The following is a 26,137-nucleotide window of genomic DNA, read 5'->3' as shown; positions in this document are numbered from 1 at the left end:
ATAAAGTGTTTTTATTAAAAAAAAAAAAAAAAGGCAAAACCAAAAATAACTAATTTATTTCCAAGGCGAGGTTAAAACCTTCTGGCTGTTACACATTGTGCTGGCCCTGCTGCCCTTTGCTGTGGAGACAGGCCCTGGGGCAGCACTGGCTGTGCTGCCTCCACCTTTGCAGCCCTTGTTGGCGCTGGTCTCGTGGCTGGCAGTGCAGGGGTACAAACACATTCTGAGCGTGGTCCCAAAACCTCCCCTGCCTTGTGGACAGCATGGGCTGTTCTGGTTTTCCCCTTTCTCTGCTCTTCCAGACCAGGCCTGGCTTCTCCTGCCCTAGGACAGGACTCGTGTGCGCACTGTGTGGGCAGCGGGGCTGGAGCAGGGCCAGGCAGCCTTGGAAGAGAGCGAGGCACATCCATCTCCAACTCCGGTTCTCCTCCGGGAGGAGAGTTAGAGCATGTGCAGGAGGGGAGCATGGTCCTGGCGAGCTGGTTGGGGCTTTACAGTCCCTGCTGCTTCCCAGGCTGCTGCTCCTCTGGGCCAAGTGCTCTTCGGCTGCTCCTGGGAGGGGGAGGGTGGTGCCAGGAGTGCTCAAACTCCAGAGCCTGTTCTGCTCCGAGAGCACCTTCCAGGCTGCAGCTCCATACGTGCGGCTGAACAAAAACTGCCCCTGCAATGCTCATGGGAGGGCAGGGCTGCCCTGCCCCACTGCCCCCCATGCTGCTGGGGAAATAACACTCTATAACACAACTACGATATATCTCTGGTATGTATTAATTTATAATATACACTGTGTATGTTAATACACAAATCTATGTTTAACTAGTGTTGCCATACAAACTCATTAAAACTAGGAACGTTTCTAAGCTACACTTTTTCCTTGCCTGCCCTGCCGCAGCTGGTGGGACAGCCACTGCATGCTGGTCCTCTCCTCCACAAACACAGCACCACCCTCTCGGTGCCCGCGGGTGCCACAGGGAAGGCAAATGCTGCGGGCAGCGTGCGGGGATGGTACATGGCTTGCTTCAGCACCAAGCCACTGCTGTGGCTTGGAGGCAACAAGCACCAGAACAAGTACGGTGTTAACTGGGCAGCTGACAAACTTCCCCCTACAAGTCACTTTTAAAATTCTTTCTAGGTGCTCTGTTGCTTTCTGAGCTAGAAATGTGGTTAAAACCAGGGATTGTTTACAAAGCAAAGAAAAAGGCAGTAGAAGCTGCCTCAGTTTCCCCTGCGAGAACAGAGGAGACAGGGATGTGTGTCCACTGCTCGCGTTGCTGCTCACCCTTTCTAACTTGTCTACATCAGGAAGGTCTCCCCTAAGCAGATTGTTTCAGGTGATAGCTAAGGCGTTGTGGTCTGCTTTAGGCTGTTTTATTTAGGGGTTACAGGTAATTTCTACCCTTGGATTACAAAATCAGGTTGGTGCGGATGCTGTTGGCAGGGACTGGGCTCAGCCTCAGCCATGCCCAAGCAGAGCTGGGGGCCCAGCACTCGTGCGGAGGGGCTGGGGGGTGGACAGGCACCAGCTGCTGCGGTTCATGGGCACTCAGCTCCTCAGGGGCAGAGGCGGCTGGAGCAAGGCAAGCCCGAGCAAAGGCAGTGCTGGTGCGGTGGAGGGAGGGGAGTGCGGCTTGGCATGCCCATCTGGCTGTGTGTCCCTAGCGGGCTGGACAAAAGAGAGGGGCTGATGCCAGGCAGGAAGGTTCCCCTGCTGTGTTCAACCCAGGGAGCAGATCAGATCTTCCTGGTGTTTCAAAAGCCCTTAGACGTGGAAAGACGAAGCTTCTACTGCTTTGAATCCTGTGAAGGAGCAGGAGAAGAATGAGCTGGTGTGCAAAGGCCCCCAGAAGCCCTGCAGCTGCCTCTTCCCACCCTGCGTGCCTGTCTCAGGCTGAGAAAAGGGGCCTTGTCCCTTACAGGGCTCGCCCTGCACGGGCAGGCAGCGCCTGGGGCCTCTTCTGTGCAGAGGTCTCTGGTTCGTGGAGCTGCAGAGCACTGCCATCTCCTGCATCCCAGCCACAACCAGGGGCCCTCAGCCACATGCCGAACTGGACCAGCACAGCGGCTGTGGAGCCCTCAGCCCCTTGCTGTGGCAGCGGGAGCCTGGGCTGCACTCTGGCCTCAACCCTTCTGCCCACTACCTGTGCAGGGGCGTGTGTGGCTGCAGGAAGGCCTGGAGCAGATACTTACTCTACGGCTTCCTCAGTGTGTGACTGTTGCTTGGTTTTCTGAAAGAGAAGGGAGGAGAGTGCTTTCAGTCCTGCAGGGAGGGCACGTCGAGCTGGCATCTGAGCCTTGCTCACACACTCTGTTCCCCCAGCCCACCCCCAGCCTGGGCACAGCCGGGTGTGCCGGGTGACTGGCCAGCTGTGTCCTGCTGCCCCAGGCCACAAGAAGGCCGGCACTCTCAGCATCCAGCTGCTAGTTGTACCTGCTGGTTGTTCTCTTGGAACCGGTGCTCTCACAGCTCTCCTTGTAGCAGATGTCCTGCTGTACCTTGTAGACTCTTCTGTACCTGTACAGACAGCAGAGGGCGGAGTTGTAGGGAATAACAGGGACAGATCTGCTTTATGAGTGCAAAGCAGGGGGCTGGGGGCCTCTGCAGTTTCCTTCCAGGCTGCAGTATTTCCTTCCTGTGCCCCAGTATTTCAGCAGGGTTGGTGGCAGCCCTCTGTTTGCACATGGTAAGGTAGAGAGGAGCTGGGCTGGCAGGCAGCAGGCAGGGGATCCGCTACTGTTTGGGGGTCACAAACATCAAATCCAACCTCGCTGCTACACAGGGAGGTAACACCACTACAGGACTGTGCCCTGAAATGCAGCTGGCGGGGCAGCTCTAGGGGCTCGAGGGCACACGAGGCTGCTCAGCCTGCCCTGGGGAGGGGGCAGCTGCCACCCTGGGTCTGAGACGGCCTCACACTCGCTCTCCCTTCTCTGGAGCTGAGCTGTGGGGACACAGTCCCCAGCTCCGAGCACAAGAGGAAGGGGGGAGTACAACCCGCAGGCAGTACTCACAGGTAGTGGCAGGTGCCTCCTTCCCGCACAGGGAATGACTTGGTTTCCGAGTACAGCCGCGTGCATGAGTGTGGCACCTTCTTGCAGGCTGCTTGGGGAACAGGAGAGGGAGCTATCAACGAACCCATCTCTGGCCCTGGCTGCCTGTGCCCCATGGCAGGGGGCCAGTGAGCACCCCCCCAGGTTTCTCCTCTGCTGTCCTGGAGGCCTGGGCTCTACAGAGCTGACCCACTGTGAGCTCCCAGCCCCACAGGGCCCAAGAAACTACATGGGCAGGGCAGGAGCCTGGCTTGCCAGGTGGAGGCAGAGGGCTGGGCCTGGAGCAGACCTGTGCTCCCAGATCTGCCCAACCTGGAAAAAGCAAAGCCCAGCCCCTCCCTCTGCTGTTGGCACAGCTCAGCCCTCTCTAGGAAGCCTGCACATGGTGAGAAGCTGGGTACGGACAGGGTGCGCTTGGTGTCCTGCACCCTGGGAACCCTGCGGCTGGGACAGCTGCCAAGCTGGGCACACGCCGTCCGCTGGCAGAGGGAGCGCAGCACTCACCCAGCTCACAGAGCCGGCCCTTGAACCCCGGCCGGCAGTCACAGCGGTAGGACTCGGCATCCCTGGCGCAGGCGCCGCCGTTCCTGCAGGGGTTCGTGGAGCAGTTCTGCCCCTCACCTGCAACACACATACAGCCCTTAGAGCCCAGGGCTGCCGCACAGCCCGTCCCACCCCTCAGCAACCCCCAGGGATTGGGCAGCTGTGGGGGATGCCATGCCCCTTGTTTTCCTTACAGCAAGGACAGCCAGCTGCTGCCATGTGCCCTGCCTGCCTGCAGGCTCCTCGTGTGCTTCCCCCAGACTTACTCTTGCTCTTCGCCTCGCTCAGCTGCAGTGCCAGACTGCCCTGGCTGGACACCTCCGCGTTCTCCAGCTTCACTGGAGCCTCTGGGTCTGGGCAACGAGAGGGTCAAGTGTCATTGCCAGTGGGGGCCAGACCCAAAGGCAGCCCTTCGGATGGGGTCCACCCTGCCCACAGCATCAGGGGGGTGAGTCAGGCCTGAGGCAGTGGTTTAGCCCTTCCCGGTTGGCACCCCTAGAATTAGGGCAACTGCTTCTGCCTTCCTGGAGGGCTGTGGGACAGGGAGCCCTGGGTAAGCAGAGGCAGAGTGGAGATGTGTGTGAACGCAGGGCTGCCATCACGTGTGCCAGCTGCCTGGGCTCCTGTTGTGGTGGGCAGGGACAGCAGCCAGCCTGGGCCACAGCCCTCTCTGGGTTCCTCGATGGCTACACATCACCCCATGCCCCAGGCAGGTGTCCAGCAAGCAGTACAGATGTTTGTCTGCCCAGTGAGAGAGCTCTGCCCTTCTCTAGGGCTCCCCCAGCCCTACAGCAGCCTGCCCAACTGCCACACTGTCCTGGGGCAGGTGTAGAAGACAGCACTGGGTGATAGGAGGAGACCGGAAAGGCAACAGAACACTCACCTGTCTTCACAGTGATGGATTTGCCCAATGCAGTGCTTAACTTGGCGCTGATCCTCCTTCTGCCATCCACCAGCTCAGTGAACCTGCGACAGGAGAGCCATGAGGGTATGTGGCACTGCAGGCACCCCAGGCCGCAGCTGCCCCGTGCTGGGGCCGAAGGAGCCCTTGCTGGCAGCCCCATGGGCTCAGCTGCTTACAAGGGCTGCCTGGCTGAGGGCCCCAGGGTACCGGCAAGAGGCCTAAGCCTGTGCGCACCCAGACAGGGGAGCTGGGAAAAAGGGCTTTGCTCAACCCAATGCTTGGGCCAAGCGCTGGTAAAAGAGCCAGGAGTACAGGAACAGTGCATACCTGGGGCCTGGTGAGGGCTCCTCAGCTGTGTCGTGATCTGCTAGCAAGCGGAGCTCTGGCAGGAAAGCTGGGGGCAGCCTGTTGCGCAGGACCCGGGCGTGTCCAGCTTGGCTCCACCATCTCTCCGGAGACCCAGCCCCATCCCTCTGCACTGCAGCCCAAAGGGTTAGGCTTAGTGAGAGTCAGGCTGCGAGTCAGCACAGCAACCCCGCTCCCAGCCAGTCTCCTCAGTCCCGAGCTGCCATTTAAGGCTGTCTGGGGACACATGCACGCTCTTTGCACATCTGGGCTGCAAGTGCCAGTCCCGGTGAAGCATCACCGAGCTGTGAGTCTGCAGCTGGTCTCTGCTCATGGAGGCTGCACCCTGCAACCCCCCACCTCCCTTTGCGGGAGTCCTGCATCCTGTCCCCAGAGCTGCAAGCACCCAGTCCCAGGGCACAAGACCACACAGGCTTCTTACTCCACCAGTCAACCAGTTTCCTACCCCATGCCCCACGTTCCCATTAGCCCACTGCCTGCCTCATGCTGCGGCAAAGCAGCAGCACCCCAGCTGCAGCGAGCCAGCCACTCACAGGTGGTGACGTAGAGGTGCACGGGCTCGCTGTGCACTTGGCCTTGCTCCGTGTTCTGCACAGCTGTCACAGACAGGCGGTACCGCTGCCCGGGGAGCAGGTCCCGCACTGTGTAGGACACAAGCTTCCCATTGGGCACATAGCGGCTCTTCACACTCTGAGCAGTGGTGACGTTGATGATGTACCCCTCCATGGCACCAGTGGGTGGCTTCTCCCATGCCATGGACACCGAGGTGGTGGTGACACGGGAAGCAGTGAGGTTTTTAGGGGGTAGAGGCCCTGGGGGAGGCAGGAGGAGGGGAGACAAGAGGTCAGCACTGGTACCCCTGCATGGCAACCACCCTACTTGCTCACACCCCACCTTGTAAGCATGTCAGGGCCCCCGCTTGCCTGGCTGTGCCCCAGTGAGGCCTCAGCCATGCTCAGCACCAGGACATGCTCAGCACTGGGTCCCACCAAGGCGGGCAGAGCCTCGCTGCACTCTGGCTCTCAGGTCTGGCCCTCCCCGCTCTGGCTGCCATACAGCAGGGACTGAATCAGGCCCATGCAGGCTCCCCACGGGGCTGAGCTCATGTTTGTCTTGGGTAGTGAACAACATCTGGCAGGGGAGGACATACTGCTGCCTTGCCTGCCCTTCCTGAGGGCTGCCTGCACGTCTCCTGCCCGCCGTGCTGGCCAGACAGGCTGACGGCTTTCACACCTTCCCCTCCTTGCAGCTTTCCCGCTGGCCACCGGCCGCCCTGTGCTAGCCAAGCCCCAGGGCGCCTGCAGCTGCAGGGGGTGGCCAAGACAACCCCACTCACTTGTCCACACATGGAAGGGGGCTGTGGCCAAACTCTCTGAGGGGTGGTCTTCTGTCCCCTGGCCACTCAGCGTTGTGACATGGACAATGTACCTCTCTCCTGGCTGCAGGTCCCTGTGTGGGAGGAAGGCAGGGTGGGAAGGGGTGAGCTGGGCAGCCAGGGAGGGCCAGCTGGCTGGGCGCTTGCCTGCAGCCCCACTCACAGGAAGGTGTACTTGGCCACGCTGCTGTTCAGCTCCACAGTGCGGTCTGCCAGATCCCCCGGCTGGCGGATGGAGACACGCACCCTACTGACGGTGGAGTGCTTGAGCCGGTGGAGAGCCCATTGCACCGTGATGGCGCTGGCTGTCACATTCGTGATCTCAAAGCCTTCCACCGGACGCGGTCCTGGCCGGAGCAAGCAGAGAGGACTGCGGTCAGCTGCAGGTCACCCTGTCCCTTTCCCACACCCTTGTGGGTGTCCTGCCTGCCCTTCTGGATTAGCTTCCCCGGCTGGCACCCACACTCATGGGCAGGCGGGAGGCACAACCACCTGCCTGCCCACAGGGCCTTGTGCCACCCATGATGCTTCTCTGGCCCCAGCCCCTACCACAGCTCCAAATGGGACACAGTACCTGAGGCTGGCGCTCAGCCTGCAGCACACTCGAGGTGGCCATCCCGAGCCCAGTTCTCGCTGCCCCCAGCTCAAGGCCTCCAGAGACACTGGGGCCAGGGGTACAGACCCTGCTGTGCGCAGCACCATGCCAGCCTTCTCCCTTGGGCTTCACTACATCTCAGCCTGACATGGGGGGAAGTGGCCCATGGGCTTTCCCACCACCATCCCCCCCTCATAAGAGGGCAGCTTTTCAAGGTCTAATCCCCTCCATCCTCAGATTGCACTTGATTTCTTCACCCGCCTGCCTTAGAAGGTGACTGCAGCTACCCACCTGCCCATGCCATCACTGGTGCCCCTGTCCGCCCGCAGAGCAGAGGTCCCTGCCAGCCTCTGCCCTCCCTGGCGCATCCCCATGCCAGGCCTGGTGGGATGGCGGGGAAGCTTGCTCACAGAGCTTTGTTGCTGGCAGAGGTCACCCAGCCCTGCTGCCCAGCTGGCGTGGGGGCTTCTCCAGCTCAGCTGCCAGCCCTGGCTGGCACGCTGCCACAGGCCCACAGGTGAGGAGTGACCTGGTGAACAGGATCCAGGAGCGGTCCCCACTGCCAGCTCCCAGGGCAGGGGCCCAGTGAGCCGCAGGGCATTCTGTCCCCTTTTACTCACAGCAAAGAGAACAGCAATTCTCTGTGCCAAGGGCTTTCCAATGGTCCCTGGCCGGATTTTAAGATCTGCATCACCACACCTTGCCAGGGGTTGGCACCAGCCTGGGCTGGGACTGGAGCCAGTGACAGGGAAGAGGTGGCACAAGCCCTGGCACCAGCGTGGCCACGCGTGCTCTCTACCGCAATCCCCCCGGGACGCTACTCACTAGTGCGCGTGGTGAGCATGATGGGCCTGCTGATATCATTCTTGTTGTTCACGTTGCGTTTGACTGAAAAGACAGAAATATTGTAGGCTCTGCCGGAGGCTAGTGCCCGCAATTGGTGGGCAGAACGACTTCGGTCCACAAAATCTGTCCTGCGGTAAGAGCCGTCGAGGGATACGTACGTCACGGCGTAGCCGTCAATGAGTTGCCTGGCGGCTGCGTCCTCAGGTGGGTGCCAAGAAATCAACACACCAGTGTCCTCCACCCTTTCCACCTTTAATGAGGTTGGTGGCAGCAATTCTTCAGGGTGTGGGCAAAAGCAAAGGGGAGAGGTAACGCCATGAATCTTTAGAGAACAGACCCCGGGAGCAAGAGGCAGAGTGGCAGCAATGGAGGATGGGGCCCTGGCTCTCCCCTCAGCGTGCCTGGCAGAGCCCTGCAGGCGCCAGCCACCACTAGCCTGGCAGGCGCAGGAACCAGGGCAACGGGAGGGCTCCTGGCCACCGCCATCTGGCAGCGCCCATGGCTGAGCACTTGCCCCACATGCCAGGGCTAAGGCATCAGTGAGATGGGGCCACAGGGAGGCTGGTGCCAGCAGTGAGAGGCTTCCCTCACACACCTCCCTTCCCAAGCACACCCAAGGGATTGCCATCACCACAGAAGGCCTGGGAAACCTGTCCCCAGCATCCTTGTGCCCACGGCAGTGGCTCAGCATGACAGCACCTGCCCACAGCATCGCTGGGGCCTGCGCTGCCACTGCGGAGGCGAGGGCCCTGCCCTGCCCGCCTCAAGGAGAACTGATGGTCCTGGATGGCGTCGAGACCCTCACAGGCGGTGGTCACCGCCTGGCCAGCGTTGAGCCCCGCATCACGTCCTGGTGCCGCTGCCGAGAGCCTTTACCTTTCTCGCAGCTCTTGCCTGTGTAGCTGACTTTGCAGGTGCAGCTGTGGGTGCCATTGCTGGGCAGGCAGTAGCCTCTGCTCCCACAGGGACTGGAGAAGCACGGGTCGCTGGCTGTGGAGAGGTGCCGGCCGCCAGCGTTAGTGCTGCCGGCTGGCCAAGGGGCTGCCCCGCGCTGAGCCGCCCCGCACGCCTCACCTGTCTCACAGTGGTAGCCAAAGAAACCCTCGGGGCACACGCAAAGGTAGGAGCCTCTGTAGCTCTCGCACTCCCCTCCGTTTCGGCAAGGACCTGACTCACAGGCATCCACTTCTGGAAGCAGGAGCAGGCCAGTGGTGAGCAGGCACTCCGGCATGCCCAGCTAGCACCCCTGGGCCGCTGCCCGCAGCAACAACCACCCCTGAAGGGGCAGCAGGACGGACTTGCAGCCCAAAGCTCGGCACAGCTGGGCTGGACCCAGGATTCCACCCAAGCACTGCAGCAGCCACCTCCCCTGGCAGGGGGCAGATGGCTTCAAATGGGGATCCATCACTGGCAGACACCTTCTTCCTTGCGTCCTCCTCCCCGGGAGCAGTTTCAGCTCTGCCCTCAAAACTGCAGGCAAGGAGGCAGCAAGTGCCCAGCTGATGGCTTGAGATCAAGGTGCCCAAAACAGTGACCAGCATCCCAGCACCCACAGTCCAGCCTTCTGCCACCCCGGGAAGGGCAAGTCCCTACCTGTCTCGCACTGGGTCCCCACAAAGCCCTCGGGACAGAAGCAAGCAAAGGACCCAGGGAGGTCCTGGCAGGTCCCACCGTTCTTACAGGGCTCCGACTGGCACTCATTGACATCTGGGGAGCAGCAGGAGGAGAGGCATTGGCTCAGCACAGCAACAGGCTCAGAGGCAAGGGACGGAGGGTTTGGAGAGGCAGCACTTCTCCCACAGGGCACAGACTCTCCTCGGGTCACTTACTACCCCCAAGTCCAGCAGCCAGGAACAGCCCCACCCCTGGGGCTATTGGGACCCCCCTGCCCCTGCATTGGGCTGCAGCAGGAGCTGGGCATGGGGACATGCCCACGGGCACACAGCGGGCAGCGCAGGGCTGTGCCAACAGGTCCCTGCAGTGGGCATCCGACCAGCTCCTACCAGGCACTGGGCTCACACCTGCCACAGAGTCCCACCAGCCACCATGCTGCCCAGCACCCCTTCAACCACAACCGTGCGCACACATAGAAGCAGAAGCTCAGCATGGCCAAAAACATGCAGCCTCAAACTGCTTTTTCCCCCTTCACTTGGCCAATAACTTTGGAGCCAAGCAGAGCACCCCACACCCAGATCCCGAGATCTTCTCTGCACGGGCTTAACACACACCAGGAGAAGCCATTGCCCCATCAGTGATGGGGATGCCCAACCAGCATCCATCAGCAGGGGGGCACGAGTGGTGCACATGCCCCTGAGCCCTGCCTGCTCCTCTGCCTGACTGGGAGCACCATCTCCCTGCTGGCAAATCCACAGCCGGCCAGAGGCTCTAGGAGAGGAGCCCTCACTGCAGGCTGATCAGAGCACACCAGCAGGACACTGAAGCCAGCGCACACAAGTGAGGGCAGTCCAGCTTCTGGCTGTGGTTTGCATGTACTGCCGTTCCCTGGGAGCCAGAGGGTGAAAAGGGTGTGTGACTGCCACCCACTGCAGCCCTAGGGCGTAACTGGCACAGTCTCTTACCCAACTCGCAGCGGTGGCCGGTGTAACCCATCTCACAAAGGCACAGGAACTCAGCAACACGATCCTTGCACTGGCCGCCGTTCAGGCAGGGCTGGGAGTGGCACTCATCAATCTCTGCAGGCATTTGGGCAGGGGAGAGACAAGGCAAGAGATGTGAGCACTGGGCTGGGGTCTCCAGGGGGCTCTGACTACAGATGGGGGCAAGGGAGGACTGGTGTACGCGTCCTGGGGTCACCAAGCCATGGCTGTGACCGCAGCCCACTGGGATGGCACCCCAGGGCTCAGCCACTCCCCAGCGCTCCTCACCATCGCACTCGGGGGGGTCGCTCCAGACACCTGGCAAGCTGCAGACGCGGGGGTGGTTGTGCTGACTGAGGGTGTAGCCCAGCTCACACTGGTATTCAGCCAGCGAGCCCACCTTGGTGGAGTTGAAGGAGGCCTGGGCGTGCTTCACCTCGCTAGGGATGCCACAGTCGACCTCTGAGGAGAGATGGGGAAGTGAGTGGGGTTCCACGGAGGCACCCCAAGCCCCTGGCTGGCAGGGGCAGCACAAGGCCCTTACCGGACTGGCAGTGCTTCCCTACATAGCCCATGGGGCACGTGCATGTGTAGCCCCTGCCAAGGTCTTCACAGGTAGCACCATTCTCACAGGGGCTAGGGAAGCATGGGGAGGGCACTGGAAGAGCAGAGCAAAGAGCATCTGCTGTGGAGCTGGCAGAGCCCAGAAACCAGAGCCACCTCCTCCAGCAGGGTGTGCGGAAGAGCTGAAGCACTTCCAACTAGAGCAAAGGGGGCTCAAAGCAAGCAGTGAGGCTCACTTACTGCCACCACAGCTGTCAGCTCTGACGGCAGCCCCAACACCTCCCCAGGCAGCCCCCAGCAGCGGCACACCCCACTCACACCTACCGATCTCGCAGTGCCGGCCAGCATAGCCCAGGGGACAGTCGCACTTGTACTTGCCGATGTAGTGGAAGCAGGTGCCCCCGTTCTGGCAGGGCCCTGAGGCACAGGGGTCCGGCTTACCTGGGGGCACAGGGCAGGCAGGGGCTGAGCAGAGAGAGGATGACTGCTGCCTCTCCTCCTGGGGGGGCAATCGTACCAATCATACCAATCTCACAGTGCTTGCCAGTGAAGCGGTAGGGGCAGCTGCAGTGGTACTCGCCATCTGCCTCCCGGCACGTGCCCCCGTTGCGACAGGGCCCTGGACTGCAGAATTGTGGCTTGGCTGCAGAGAGACCACCGAGAGCAGAGGTCACCCACTGCTGCCAGCACCATGAGAGCCGCTGCCTCCCACCAGCACCCCAACAAACCCCTCACTGCGTGCAGGAAAGCCGAGTGCACTGTGGCTCAGCCCTGGGCTCAGCAACACTGCGAAACAACACCCCTGCAGACTAGTGCCAGGGCCTCAGCCACACAATGCCAGGGAACTGGTGGCTGCTTCTGAGGCCAGAAGCTCAGGCACACAAAAAGAAAAACCTCCAACACTGATGGGTTTGTGTGGGAAACAGAACTGGATCAACTGCTGCAACTATCAGGGGCCATGAAGGGAACAATGCAATCCTTCCTCCACCCTGTGGGATGAGGATGGGGTGACCTGCACCCACTTCCAGCTGCAGCTCAGCAAGCAGCTGCTCATCTCCCACAAGGGTCCAAACTCTTCTCCCACCCCCTGCCAGGTACCAGGGCCAGCAGGGAGCTCTGTCTGGGTACCTTTCTCGCAGTGTTTCCCAAAGAATCCTTGAGGACACTCGCAGGAGTACGAGTCATCGTGAACCTCGCAGGACCCCCCGTTCAGGCAGGGCTCTGAGTCACAGGGTGACGGCATCGCTGCAAAGCCAATCACAGGGCATCACTGAGGATGTACAATCAGGGGTGTGAGAGCTGCTCCCTGGCTCATCCTCCTGGGCCCCATCACATGCCCCTCCCCCGGGCTGGTTCCGCATCCCCGCAGAGGAGACTCACTGTGGTTGGTGCCATAGTCCGTGTGGCAGACGCAGAGGTAGCTCCCGCCATACTCCATGCAGTACCCGCCGTCTGGGCACTGCGTGTTCACGTTGCATGGGGTGGTGGTAACTTCTGCAAACACATGGCCAGCGCCCACCTCCATCAGCCGGTGGCAGGAGGACACACAGCCAGCTGCCTGGCCAGAAACGGGAGTCTTCTAACTTTGCAGGGTCTGATGAGACGGGAGGGACCCTCTGTACCCCTCAGCACAGACCATGCGAATGGCAATGGCCAGTCTGGATGCCCAGCTAGCTTTGGAGTGGGAACACAGGAAGGCTGCGGTTCTCTCCCCGTGTGGGGGAGCCGGGCTGTGGCCAGGGGCTGGGAGAGGCATGGCTCTGGCTCAAGGAGGAGCGATGGAGATGTAAGTGTTGTCTCCTCAGCAGGGAACAAAATTTCCAGGCTCAAATCCAGTACATGCCCTGGTACTGTGCTAGGCTCAGGCATGGGCAGGGTGTCTCCTGGCTTGCCAAATAGCCTGCCTGCCAGAGGGAACAAACATGGTGATCAAGAAGCCTTTGCCTACCGAATTCACAGAGAAGACCAAAAAACCCAGGCAGGCACTGGCAGATGGTGACGTTCCCTTCCAGACAGCTGCCCCCATTGCGACATTCACAGCCCTCTGAGAGCTCTGCAAGAGAGGAAATAAGAGCTTCCCAGGACCCCTCCTGCTTGCAGGGCTGGGACAGCCAAGCAGCCTTGCCAGATGCCACCCCTAGTGGGGACTCGGGTGGCTGGCAGCCATGAGGCCTCCCAGACCCCCAGGGACAGCATCCCTCAGCAGGATGGACCCACTGTTCAGTTCAAAAGCCCCTGAACAGGCTCTCCAGGGTGGCTGCTTCTCCCTCTCAGGAGCACAAGGTCTCCCCTAGAGATGTGAGACCCCACTGAAGAGACCCCTCCCAGCACTCACTGTCACGACAGTCCTGCCCGCTATAGCCCTCCTGGCACTCGCAGATGTAGCCCTGCTCCGTCTCCAGGCAGTTTCCCGCATTCTGGCAGGGCTGGGAGAGGCAGGCACCGGGCACCTGAGGCCCACCTGTGAGGGGGGACACATCTGAACAAGAGCCACCCCATCCTGGGGACCTGCTGTCCCAGGGGAGCCATGGCAGAGCTACAGCTTCACGCTCGAGCCCCCACCACGGCTGAGCAGCCCCAATGGAAGGAGCTCCCTCCCGGCAGCACCACGACCCCCCTGAACACGCTGCCCTTTGGCACTAGCCACACTGGATACAGACCCTTTTTAGCCATTCGTCCCTTCCTGGCCAGCTCCCCCACAAGCCACTCCCGCGCTGGGCAGGATGAGGTGTGGCTCCACTCACCATACTGGCAGTTGTTGCCGTAATAACCCGGGGAGCAGGTGCAGATGTAGCGGCCAGGGCGGATGTAGTTGCACGTCTGCCGGTTCCGGCAGCTCCGATCCTCACAGGAAGATGAGTCTGGGTGGGAGAAAGCAAGGAAGCGAGTGATGAGCAGAGCCTGGCCCTGGGAAAGGGGTTGTGATGACCGCAGGAGCCCGGGGAACACCGTCCCTGGCACGGGTCATGCCGGTGTGCAGGCAGGAACAGGCACCTGTCTGGCAGCGCTGTCCCACGAAGGGCTCCAGGCACACACAGGTGAAGTTATCAACCAGATCGACACAGTGCCCACCGTTCAGGCACGGGCTGGACTCGCACTCGTTCACCTCTGCAAGGGGAGGCCGGGGAGGGGGGGTCAGGCCATGCACAGGTGATGCCAGTTCCCCCGCTACCTCCCAGCCAAGACGATGCTTGGGAGGAGGAAGACAACAGCCAGGAGAAAACAAAACAAAACAACAAACAAAACAAACAAAATCAGTGCCACCGACAACACCAAGTGCTCCTCTCCCAAAAATGTGGCTGGGGGAGAAGCAGGGCAGGAAGGCAGCTTGGCAAGACATGACGTGTCGCCATTTCCCTTCCGCACCGGTTCCTGCCACCTACCTGTCTGGCACTCCGTCCCCGTGTACCCCGGCTGGCACAAGCATGTTGCCGTCCCATTTGCTGCCTGGCACCTCCCACCATTCTGGCACTCCCTGCCCTCACATGGCAACTCTTCTGCAGGACAGTGAAAGAAAGAGGGAAAGAGAAGGGATCAACCCAGGCGCAGGACTGGAACATGGCATCCTCTGCACACACAGTGAGGCTGGGGCCAGGCAAAGAGCACAGCTCAGAGCAACCAACGCAGCAGCTATGTTCTTGGCCATGGCTCTTCTCAAAGCCCTTCCATGGGCAGCCCTTTCAAGACCCTGCACCTCAAGGATGGCAGCATGCGGTGCTGGGCGTTTCTCCCTCCCTTCCCCAAAAGTCAACTCCCTGCTCACCTTCTCCACCAGTGTGGAGGCTCACCAAGAGCCAAATGCTTTGGTGGCACTTCACCAGTGGGCAGAGGCCAGTGGCAGTGGAAACCAGCCACCATGGCCCCTGCCAGGGACTGGGAGAGTCCCTGCTGGCTTCGCAAGGCTTGGGACCAGAGCACCCCCAGCAAAAGCAGGGCCTCCAAGCCTTCTGTTTAAGCACTACCCGCCAGCTTTTCTCACTTAAGGGAGCGGTGGTGGGAGAGGCACTGGCAGCAGCGCTGAGCCGAGCCCCTGACGGAGCAGGCTGCCCGCGGCCGGAAGGGCCCACGGCCAGAGCAAAGTTTCCTTTGCCTGCAGCAAGCTGAAATTCAAGCTGGCCGTCACCAGCCGCTCAAGCCCAGCAGCTGCCACAGTGAGCCCTGGCCTTGAAGAGCCCTGCCAAGCGCAGCTGGGCCCTCCAAGCCTGGGATCCCCACTCTTCAAGTGCAGCAAAGAGCCACAGCCCCACCGCGCCGGCAGCCCCGTGCTCACCACTCTCACAGCTGGTGCCTCTGAAGCCCGGCAGGCACCTGCAGCTGAAGCTGCCAGCACCGTTGAGGCAGGTGGCTCCATTCTGACATGGGTGGGAGAGACACTCGTCCACATCTGAAACAAAGCCCCAGGTTGGGGCAGGAGCTCAGCACAGGGACAGACAGAGTGCCAGCAGTGATGCCAGCAGCGACACCTGCTCCCTAGGGCAAAGCACTGAGAGTGCGGGGCCAGCACTCACCGATGTGGCACCTCTTCCCAGTGAAGCCAGCCAGGCAGGAGCAGGTGTAGGAGGGGTTCCCCGTGATGCAGTCCTCGATACACTTCCCCCCGTTCAGGCAGGGCCGCAGCGTCAGGCAGACAGAGGCTGTGGGACAGGCAGTGCACCCCGTCAGCCCGTGCCCCAGCAGGGCTCATCCCCCACCACACCAGTGCCAGGCTCTGTGCCCAGCCCTGTGCCCGCCCGGCTCCCCGGGGTGCTCGGGGAGCCCAACGGGGGCTGCCTGCCTCATGGCAGGGCAGGGTCTGCTCCTCCAGGGCTCTCCTGGGACTTTGGGGGGCAGTTTTATGCCTTCTGTACAAGGGAGAGGAGCTGCACAGGGTCAGTCCCACTAGCTGTGGGGACACAGCTGTGCCCGTATTTATCAGCCGGGGCAGAGGGAAAGCGGGACCAGAGAGCCCGTGCACAGCAAACCCACTGGTAATGCAAGACATACACAGATCATGGGTGGGAAAACACAGCTGTGGGGAGCAGGGATGAGGAATGCAAGGCCAGCAGCTCCACAGGGACAAGTCAGGACCCACACGGTGGGGAATGCAGCCCAGCCCTAGTGCCCCAGCCCCACAGGGGAGGCTGCATCCAGCCCTCCACATGGTTCGCCCCAGCCCCCCGAGACTGATGGAGCTGGACATCCCCCGAGGGTGCCAGCCCCTCTGCCCTGCCCTGCCTGTGCACCATCACCTCTTCCCCAGACTCCCTCATCATTCCCTGCAGGCTCTTTTTGTCTCAAAAGTCTTCCTCCCCTCCCAGTTTGCTCTCCCAGCCCCTTCCCAGCCCCGGGCACCTGTGGGTGCCATCCCCAGCCACAGTAGGCACTGAGGACGTTCCCCCCATGGCTGTCTCCCCTCCCTCCCCAAGCCCTTTGAGCCATCTCCTCCACCCCCAGAGGTGGGGGTTGAGGCAGGGAAAGACGGGGCTGGAGAACAGTGTGGGGTTGGGTTGAGAGTTAAATAAACCTAACTGCTGTCCTCTTACTTGTATTGCTGCAGCCCCCCACTTGCACCTGGGCATCATCGATTCTGAACACCCAGCGCCCGGGGATACCCACATTTGTCGTCATCTCCACGTCAGCGATGTCATCGGTGCGCGATCCAGGGATGTTGAAGTAGCGCTTTCCATCACCAGCGTTAAAACCTGCCTGGGAGAACAAGGGCAAGAGAGTAAAGAGACATCACTAACACATGGGGCAAGGCAGCTTGAGCATGAGGGCTCATCTCTCCTGCCACTCAGCAGTGCTTAGACCAACTGTCCCTTTCCATGTGCCACCAGCCAGCGCTCAGCCCTGCCCACGTGCGGGGACGAAAGCAGCACACCGGGGCAAAGCAGCCACCCGGTCCCTCCCCTGGAATTCCAAACCCATCAGCTTCCTCTCCACCTGCAGCAATCTCCTGCCTGCTGCAGGCTGGCGGCAGGGAGCCAAGCACGGATCAGCTGCCGGGAAATTCACACATCTGAATAGGTACTGGGGTTTTTGTAGGTGTTGGCTTTTTTTCACCCCTTAAACACAACAACACACACAAGGATGAAACAAAAATACAAGTGAAAGCTGTGCTGGCTGTGGCAGCTGCTCCTTAAGGCTGAGGTCAGGAAGGAAAAGGGACTATGAGGCAGCAGCCAAGGCAAAGACCTCTGGTTTTGGGATAACAAAGCCCCCTGTATGGTCTCAGCTTTGGGAGCCAGAGTACACATGGATATTTAAGAACTTCTTTTTTTCTAAAAAAAGCTTTCCACCTCCAAAAAACCCAAACCAGGAGCTGTGAGCTCACAATGCAGATGTGCTACCTGGACACCCCAGGGGCTGTGTTCGCCGCTTACCTGTGCCGCAATGCCGCCGAGCCCAGCAAAGTCCCCCCCACTGCTGGCGTGCATACCCGTGGTCCAGGTGATGGACTCGTAGTTGAAGATGGTGAAGGACAGCTTGCCATCCGTGATGAGGACAATCTGAAAAGTGTTTACCTGCAGCAGAGAGGGGAAGAAAGTGCTGAGCAGGCAGAAAAGGGACAGGTGAGCCAGCCAAAAACCAGTCAGAAAACAAAAAGATGCATCGAGAAAAGGGGTGTTTCTTTGAGGCCCAGTCCTCCACTGCTAGAAAAGGCAGTTGCATTTACTTATTTTAAGCTTAAGGTGTCATGATCCCCACAGCCAGCAGAACAGCTCGTTTCTGCTCCCTGGGGAACTGGAAAAAACGTGGAGAAATGTGGTTATCAGGCCTCTGGAAAAAGGGCCCTGAACCCTGTCTGTGACCAGCCAGACACAGGCGAACACAGGCAAGCAAACGCCACCCTGCTGCTGCCTGGGAAGGGGGATGCCGGCAATTTACAGCCTCCATGCAGCACAAAGAGGAGGGTTTGGTTTTGCCAAGCTGGCACTGCTCTGTCATTACAAGGCATCATGATAGAGCCGCTGGGGTCTGCTTAGGCCTGCTGATGGCTCTGTGCCACACATGGCAGGAGTGCCACCACTGGGGAAGGCACCAGAGCTCCAATGGGAAGCTCCTTTTTAAAAAAAACTACCCCTAAACTAACAGCTGCTTTGCCCCTGCTACTCACTGGTGAAAACGAACTGCCCCCGAAAAAGGTCACTCGGTACCAGGTGGCAATGAAGACCCACTGCGCGGAAAACCCCGGAAACTCGGGGAAATACTGCACAATGTCCCTGCTCGCTCTCTCCAAGATGGGCTGCTCGGTGCTCTCCCGGTAATACACATCGCCCGCCCGCCGGTTATCCACATCTGCCCAGAAAGCAGCCACCACACGCCGGTCCTTGGAGATGGGGAAGGCCACCGGCGTGAACTGGGAGACCTCCTTCAGGAATGAGATGATCCCATTGTTGTTCACCTGAAGAGAGGGATGGAAAGAAATTGGCAGCTACAGCTGATTCCTGCTGCCGGCAGGAATGTCTTAAAGGTGTTTTCCATTTCACCTTTCCCCTTCCCCCACTTTCCACAAATATTGGAGCACTTCCCCTTCCTGCCCTTGGAAGTGGAGACATGTCCGGGCGCCCGCAGCCCCCCGCGCCTGCAGTCCCCGCCCCAGCCGCTCGCTCAAGCGCGGCTGCAGGGACACAGCGCCTGAACAAACCCAGCCCTGTTCTCCAGTGCGCTGGGTCAGGGGAAGGGGCAACAGCTGAGAAAACTGCAGCGGCCCCAGCGCTTTAAACAAACAGCGCCCGGCATGCTCGGCCGGCTCGCACCAGTGCTCTTGGCCAAGGGGCTGTTTCGCTCACTCCCTGCTTACTCCCGGCCGAGATGCAGCCTGCAGGGCTGGGGTCTAGGGCCAGGCATTGCTGCCACCCTCCTGGCATGGGGGTCGTGCCCGAGCCAGGCGGCTACCAGCACAGGAGCCTTGCCAGGCAGCAGTCCATCCGCTGGCACGCACAGCGCTGCAAGTGAGCTAACAAGCAGTCAAGCTAATGAGCTCCGGTCCCCAGTTGACCAAGTGCCACCATCCCATGCAAAAAGCCCCTGGTGCTGGCTGGGCATTGGCAGGCTGCTCTCATTAAAGCAGAGGATGCCAGACACCCGACACAAGACACTGCCCTTCCCCAGCACTAGTTAAGTGGGGTTATTAGGGTTCAGGGATGCCTGGCCCAAGGATGCATGGTGCAGACAGCCCTCAGCCAAGGGGAGGCAGCTGGAGACGGGGCATGCTGCTGCCTGGAGTGCTGCCTCCTGTCTTGTGGATGTAGTGCAGGCACAGAAGGGGAAGAAAGCCCCTGCCTGCACTGCTGCCTGAGCATGTAGCAAGGGGGCAGGGGTCAAAGGGAACTGCTCTTGTCCTCAGCCCCCAAACTGCTGAGAGGAGACTGCCAGCATCCTGCCACAATGGCAAGCCCAGTGGAGCATGGCGCTCCCACACGCTCCATTCCCCTGCCCACAGTGCTGCCTGCAAGCCACAGCAGCACAGGCTAGATGCTGGCAGCACTGCCCACAAGCCCCGGGGCTGCAGAGTGGGAAAGCAGGCTCACGGTGCAGGCAAGAGGCTGTCGAGCAGGGAGCAGCGCTGGCACACAGCAGGGAGGGGCAGGCAGCGGTACCACGCTCACGTGCTGGCGAGGAGCCAGCATCCCACCAGGAGCCATGCCGAAGCCAGCGTGCCTGTGTCCCAGCTGCCCATGTGTCCAGACTGAGGGTGGGCAACCAGGCTGTGACTGTGCAGCCCCTGGGGAGGCTCCCCAACCCCCGAGGAGGGTCCCCAGCCTCTCCATGTGAACCCAGGGCAGTCCTTGCTCTGACTAAGGGGAAGAGGATTCCTGCTTCCCAAAGCCTCTGTAACCCCACAGTGTCCACAGAGGAACATTCTTCCCCTGATTAAAGCAAGATGGGAGAGAACCAGAGCCAAGAAGGGCTTTTTTGTTGTTGCTGGTTTTTGCAAAGGAGGAGGGGGTGGTTGGAGGCAGCCCTCAAGAATGGAGGTTTCCAGGTGAGCCCAACCTCACACCCGCTCCCCCAGGACAGTGGCTGCCCAGGGAGGAACAGCCTTGCCACAACAACCCCTCTGACAGGGGCAGGCAAGCTGGCCCTGCAGAATCCAGGGGTCTTGGTTCAGGGGATGGGCACATACCATCCTCTGACCCCTGAAGCCCCTCCGAGACCCAGAGCTGTGCTGCGGATCCCGGACGGGACAGCCATCACATCACCTAGCTTCCCACAGCCTCTTCTATCCTCCCACTGTGGCTCAAGCCCCCAGCCCAGGTCCTTCCCACCTGGTAGCAGGGCTGGTGCTTTTATCAGGAGAAAAAAAAAAACATCACTAAGGACCAAGGACGTCCTGCACTTAGCTGAGATGGCGGGACAGTACACAAGCCCATCTCTGAGACAATACTCAGCCCACTCCTCTGTCAGCCAGGTCCAGATCATCAGTCAGCCCAGAGCAAACCAGGGAGAAGGGACCAGTATGCCAGCGGATTCACTGCGCCAGACCCACCCAAGGACACAAGGCAGGTGGTCAGAGTCAGAGACACCCAAAAGGCTCCAGGGACAACTGGGCAACTTAGGGCTGCTCCTCTGCCTGATGGCCACAGCCACGGGTGACAATGATGGGCCAGGCACAACCCGAGATCTCTGGCCATAATCCCCTCCGCGCAGCTCAGGGGCTGCAAGGGAGCACGTTGGTGGGGGTCCCAGCGGCCCAGCTGCCCCACGGGCACAGGGAGAAGAGCAGAAGGAACAGGATGTGACAAGCACCAACCCAGCCCACTGCAACACAATCCAGAGGGCTGTCACCCATCAGCCATGCCCAGCTCCCTGCACCGGCTGGTTCCACGGAGCGTGGGGATCCCAGGCTCCAGCCAGGGCTAAGTCCAGAGCTCCATTCAGCACCCACAGCATGGCAGGGCCAGGACCCCCGTCACAGCATCCAGGGCAGCCTCAGCCCCACTGAGCCAGGGGTCCAGCACAACCCCAGAGCCAGAGGCCCGGCCGTACCTCCCCCCACCCTCAGCACACAGTTATTCCGCTGATGCTCCGAGTTAAACGGGGACCACCAACAGCACCTGTGGAAACCCAGATGCACTTAGGTCCAGCCAAGCAGGATAGTAATATCTAAAAATCAAATGAAATCAAATGAAACCGGAGGCCGCAGGGGAAGCTATCCCCACTGCATCCCGGTACTCACATAGAGGCCGGTGTGCCCTGCGCCGAAGAAGGGGAAGGGGATGGAGAGGGGCCGCAGCTCGGAGCCGCCGTCGTCTTGCTTCCGCGTGGCGGCGTCGCCCTGCGCGGGCCCGAAGGGGTAAAAATCCGCCAACGGCACCACGCCGCCCGCCCACAGCCACTCGCCCAGGGCCACCAAGACGGCCCAGCCCGCCAGGCCCTGCATGGCCGCGGGGATCCGCCGCTCGCCGCTCACGCCGACGCCGACACCGGCCACCGCAGCATGGCAGGAAGGCGGGGTAAGGGCGCCCGCCGACGGGCACGGAGATGAGATGACGGGCACGGAGCTCGGAGATGGCGGCCGGAGCTCGGAGCCGCGGCCCCAACACCAAGGACCCACTGCAGTGCGGAGCTCCGCGCCGAACCCCTTCACCTCGCAGCCCCGCCCCCCGCGGCTGATTTGCATAGGCAGAGTGCGGCCAGCCAATGGGCGCTCGGCGCAGCGAGCGTGCCGCGGTGTGAGGCGGGGCATGCAAATAAAGCGGGGGAGGGGGCGGCAGGGGACCACTGTGCCGCGCTCTCCTCCCCAGGCCCCTCGCAGGGACCCCTCGCAGGGACCCCGCGCCGCCCCCTCGTTCCCCCGCGGGGGAGCAGTCGCCACTAGCCGAGGGCACGCGTGGGTGCAGAGGGCCAGCCGTGACCCCGCTCCCTCCAGCTGCAGTTCAGCAGCGGGTGCCCACTGCTCCTTTAAAACAGAGGGCTGGAGGGGAAACAAAAAAAATAGTGGAAGAGGAAAAACTGGTGTTATTTGCCGTTGTTTTTTTTTTTTTCTCCCCCCAGGTGCTAAAAATATTATCAGGAAATTCTTTTCAGGAATGCTGTGTTTTAAGTTGTGCTTCAGGTTCAAAGGCCTCTTTGTTTCCACTGGAGAAAAAAAAAATAAAAATAGTAAAAAACCACAAACACACCTACCCTACATTTATCATCAGCAAATGGTTTGACCAAAAAGCCCCCCCAGAAAACTGTCAGGGGCTGCCCCTTGGGAGACCCTGCTAGAAAGCACCCGTGGGGTTTGACAGTTAATTGACAGTGAACAATGGGTGCTGGCTGGGCAGGTGCTGCGGTGATGGATCCAGCTGGACTTGGGGGCTCGGTGACCCCATCCCCTCCCACCTCCCAGCACCCCCACGGCTGCACCCAACCTACCCCGCAGCACAAGCATCCAGGGTGCATGGGTGCATCTGGGGGGGGACACAAGGGAGAACCCCATCCAGCCCTGTCCAGGGTCCCGGCAAAACCAGGGAGGGTTGTCACCAGCCCACGGCACTGGGATGGTGTGAGGATCCGGTCCTCAGTTCCAGAGGTTTTCCGTGTTTTTCCACACCCCCGCTACATAAATATCCTCTGCTGTAAGGATTGCGAGGTACATCTGAAAAGGGGCCAAGGAACAAATTATGTAAAAAGCGAAGCGGAGGAGCAAACAACAGTGGGACTAGGTTAGGACCAGCCACGGACACTGCCATGGAAAGTCTGCCTCACCAGGGCCCCAGCTCTGCCATCGGTGCGAGGGTGCTCCCAGATTCTTTACCCACGCCCTGCTGGCTGCCCCGAGGCAGCAGCATTGATGCAGGACTCCTTGTCTCTCTCTTGTCTCTCTGCAGAGCAGGGGAAACTGAGGTGTGGGGTGGAGGGCCCAGATGTGGGGCTGGACGCTGGAGCGACATTGCAGGCAGCAGGGGTGCAGCACCCATGCCAAAGCTGCAGAGCTCCAAAACACCCCCGGGGCAGCACGGCACCCCCCGAAGTGCCAGCACCTGCCCCCACCCGCAGTGGTCCCAAAGCTGGAGCCCAAGATCTGCCTCACTCCTTGAGATGTCAGGGCACCTTGGCTGGCACCAGCGCTCCAGGACCAAATGAGGTGCAGGCCCCCGCCAAGCCCTGCTGCCAAACACAGCGAGGTGTCCCTGTCCCTTTAAGAATCTCCTGGAAGAAAATGTTAAAAGGAAACAGAGGGGGGGGGGGGGGGGAAGGCAAAATCCAAAATAAATAAACGGCCGCATCCGGATTTCTCCCCTGAGACACTAATAAAGGCTTTATAAGTTTGATATGAATTACCGTCCTCAGCCATTTACAGCTGATCTTCTGGAAGGCATTAGGCTGCTCAGCCCTTCCCCGGCCCAGGGGACACCACTGGGGGGGACACAACAGGGGCACTGCCACCCCTTCCACACAGCCCACGCACAGCTCCAGGGCTGCCAGCAAAGAGCCATCTCTTTTGGGGAGCAACTCGGGGGGACAGTCTTCTGGCTGTTGCCGTCCACCACCTCACACACGCGAGGGTGAGCCCCCCGCTCCCGTGTCCGGGGCTGAGCCTCCCTCCTGCTCCCAAAAGCCCTGCTGTGCCATACCAGGCTCCACTGCCAGCTCTGCTCCCAGGGGACATGGGGACATGGTGGCACCAACCTGCCCCCCTGCTGTGAACATCACTGCAGGGGCCATCCCAGGTTTCGGTGGGTGGTTTTCCCGCTGTGGGACGGGCGGGCCAGGCTGGGGGGAGCAGCCGTGCCGGCAGCCATGCCGAGCATGAGGGAAGGATTTTCTTCCAGGCAGGCTTTGCACGGGAAAGCACGGCAACGCTCCCTCTGCATCGCCTCAATCCAGCTCCCCAGGACATTAAATTGGAAGCAGCAAACTGAGCAGGGAAAACAGCTGTGGGCCACGGCCAGCAGCCATTTCCTCTGGGCCAGGAGCTGGAGCTGGGCTCCGTGCTGGGAAGGCTGGGAGGAGCGCTGGGGGAACAGCCCTCTCCCCTCACCATCTGGCCAAGCTCTGGCTGCTGCCACCCGCTCCCTCTGGAGGAGCAAATGCCCCTTTTCTCCACCCACAGCTGCGTTCAGGGCATCCGGCTTCTCGGTGGGCTCCAACATGGGGCTGGGACCACCGCACCCACCTCAGGGTGCGTTTGGTGGGGCTGTCATGCTGGGGTGGGGACCGTACTGGTCTTGGGGGTATCCCAGGCTTCCTCTGCTCTTCCCAGCACCCACAACCGGCAACGCTCCTCAGCAAAACACTTCGGCATTGGTCCCAGCAGCAGCTGGGACCTGGCAAGTGCGTTGAGGAGGCTGGCAGGCGTGGGCCACTCTGTGGGACAAGCTCACCCACTGCCAAGTTGCACCAGAGGGACAGGCAGATGCTGTCACCAGGAGCGAGGGATGGACGCAGAGGTCCGCCAGCTCCCCCCCAGCCTGTCTCTCCCCAGCATGACAGCACCAGGGTTGACCCAGGTGTGTGGGCAGTTGTTTCCCGGTTCCTCTCGGCTGCCACTCACAGCTCCGGGTTTGCCCACTGCCTCCCACAAAAGGCAGCCCTGAAGAACCATGGGGAAAGAGCACAAAGCCCTACCGACCCCCTAGCCAGGCCCCGCTTGTTTGGGGGGAGGACGTGCAGAAAGGACCCGAGGAGCAATTAAAGATCCAGAGAGTGTTCAGCACGGATGCTTTCGGGCGGAGGGGCCTGCAGGTCAGCACATGGTTTGGATTTGGCTCTCCCCCTCTCTCCCAGCTAATTAGGCCAAGCACAGAGAGAGTTCCCTGTGGATGCTGAACACGTGCACGGCACAAGCATCACCTCCCGCGGGGGAAAACCAGCCCCGGAGCCCCCTCCTTGGGGCCAGTGAAGCAGCCAGGTAGCCCAGGGAGGTGTGTGGGTCTTTGGAGCCAAGACAAGGTTTTAATGAGGGAGTTTGAACTCGTTATCTGGCCCAGGTTGAAAGAATGCAAGAACACAAATCACGCGAAAAATGTGGGTAGTGGGAAGGGGCTGGAGGGCAGCCAGGAGGATGGAGGTTACTGCAACACAAGGCTCCCGCTCCCCCGTGTTGCCCAAACCCACAGCAGTGCCCGCCTCTGCTCTCCAGCTTTGCAGGGTCGTGGAAACTGGGGGACGTCTTCCCCTCTGCCACCCCCTCGCCTGCCCCCACCCCCCTGGGATCCCCTGAGCCACATGGCAGAGGCTTGTTGGCTGAGCGATGGTGGCAGGGTCATTGCTCAGTGGCAGCTGTGCCCACGCCTTGGCCCAGCCAGGGGAGCCCCAAATGAGGAGAAAGAAATGGGGCCGGGGGTCGTCAGGTGCTGCTGTTTTAAGGCTGCTGCCCTGCCTCTCTGGGGTGCCCTGCTTCTCAGGGGTGCCGGGGCATGTGGTGCTGCAGGATTCAAGAGAGGGGAGCAATGACTGTGCTGGCAGCTTGTGGCACCAATGCAAAAAGAGATGCGAGAGCATTTAGGCAGACAGAAACCTCATTCCTTATGGGAAACCCTGGCCCAAGGCTCTCGTCCCCCTGCTGCAAAGCCAAATTTTTGAAATGCTGAGGGCGCTGCCAGGTCTGGAGGGGTACGGATGCTATGCCTCTGACACCTCTCAGCATGGGGGCCACCCTGGCAGCTCAGCTGCCACCCTGTCACTCCCCACACCAGCTCCCAGCCTTACCACACAGCTCAGGGGAGAACAAGGGTGCAGTCCTTCACTTAAGGATTTCTCCAGCTCCTGTCACAGTCCCAATGCAGGGGACAGTGCAGAAACCAAGATGTGAGGCTGAAACTGGTGGCTGGCAAAGCCTCATCCCCAGCTGGGGCTCCTGGCAGCAGGTGGCTTGAGTTGACACAAGTGAAAGCTGCCCACCGCGGTCCCCAAACCACATTAATGAAGACCTGATACCTTCTGCGAACCCACACGGGCAAGCGCGGCAGCCCACAGGGCTAGGGCAGCCACAAGCACCTCCAGCATCGCAGAGTGCCTTCGGAAAGCAACACTGCATTTCCCAATCCAGCTGAAAGCTCCTCAGATGTTCTGCTGCTTTGATTATTTGACAGACCATGTTTTTTAAATTATTCTTGTATAAATATTTACGCGTTTTTACAAGAACCATGCTTTGAGCAACAGGCCATGGCAGAGGAAGGGCCAGAGGGGAGGGGGCTGGATACTGGATTGCTCCATCCCTGCTTCGCAGGTCAGCTGGGGGTTGAGTCAGACTAACAAGGGACACGGGGCTGCACACATCCCCGGGGCACCGAGACAATGAACACTGGGTGCTGAAAGGCCCCCCAAAAAAGGGGGGCTGGTTGGTGTGATCCTGCCCCTTCCCATCACTCCTCCAAGCTTTCCTC

General features: G+C 60.6%; 1 protein-coding gene across 26 annotated transcripts; it reads right to left on the bottom strand.

Annotated features, from left to right (window-relative positions):
• Positions 1-40: 40 nt before the first annotated feature.
• SNED1 (sushi, nidogen and EGF like domains 1) lies at positions 41-21,407 on the bottom strand. Of its 26 annotated transcripts, none has more exons than XM_065074178.1 (33): positions 20,998-21,407; positions 17,932-18,219; positions 17,198-17,338; positions 16,358-16,520; positions 15,344-15,469; positions 15,106-15,219; positions 14,219-14,332; positions 13,830-13,943; positions 13,580-13,696; positions 13,171-13,296; positions 12,784-12,888; positions 12,216-12,329; positions 11,964-12,080; positions 11,362-11,478; positions 11,160-11,276; positions 10,816-10,929; positions 10,560-10,733; positions 10,254-10,367; positions 9,268-9,381; positions 8,749-8,862; positions 8,551-8,664; positions 7,654-7,950; positions 6,397-6,580; positions 6,195-6,307; positions 5,392-5,670; positions 4,820-4,970; positions 4,472-4,554; positions 3,783-3,941; positions 3,550-3,666; positions 3,007-3,097; positions 2,426-2,509; positions 2,185-2,222; positions 41-1,794 (listed from the first exon to the last, which is right to left on the bottom strand). In XM_065074178.1, exons 1-32 carry the CDS (start codon positions 21,199-21,201, stop codon positions 2,186-2,188), a joined length of 4,416 nt encoding a protein of 1,471 aa, XP_064930250.1. In that variant the 5' UTR covers positions 21,202-21,407; the 3' UTR covers positions 41-1,794; position 2,185. The 26 variants fall into 26 exon arrangements, with proteins under 26 accessions (XP_064930250.1, XP_064930254.1, XP_064930255.1 ...); XM_065074182.1 differs by having other exon boundaries at positions 3,855-3,941; XM_065074183.1 differs by having other exon boundaries at positions 3,007-3,094; positions 3,855-3,941.
• Positions 21,408-26,137: the final 4,730 nt, after the last annotated feature.

The sequence above is a fragment of the Columba livia genome, chromosome 9 (assembly GCF_036013475.1).
Source record: "Columba livia isolate bColLiv1 breed racing homer chromosome 9, bColLiv1.pat.W.v2, whole genome shotgun sequence".
Classification (NCBI taxonomy): Eukaryota; Metazoa; Chordata; class Aves; order Columbiformes; family Columbidae; genus Columba; species Columba livia.
Note: the sequence above shows the minus strand (reverse complement) of the source record. Positions and strands in the feature narration are given on the sequence as shown.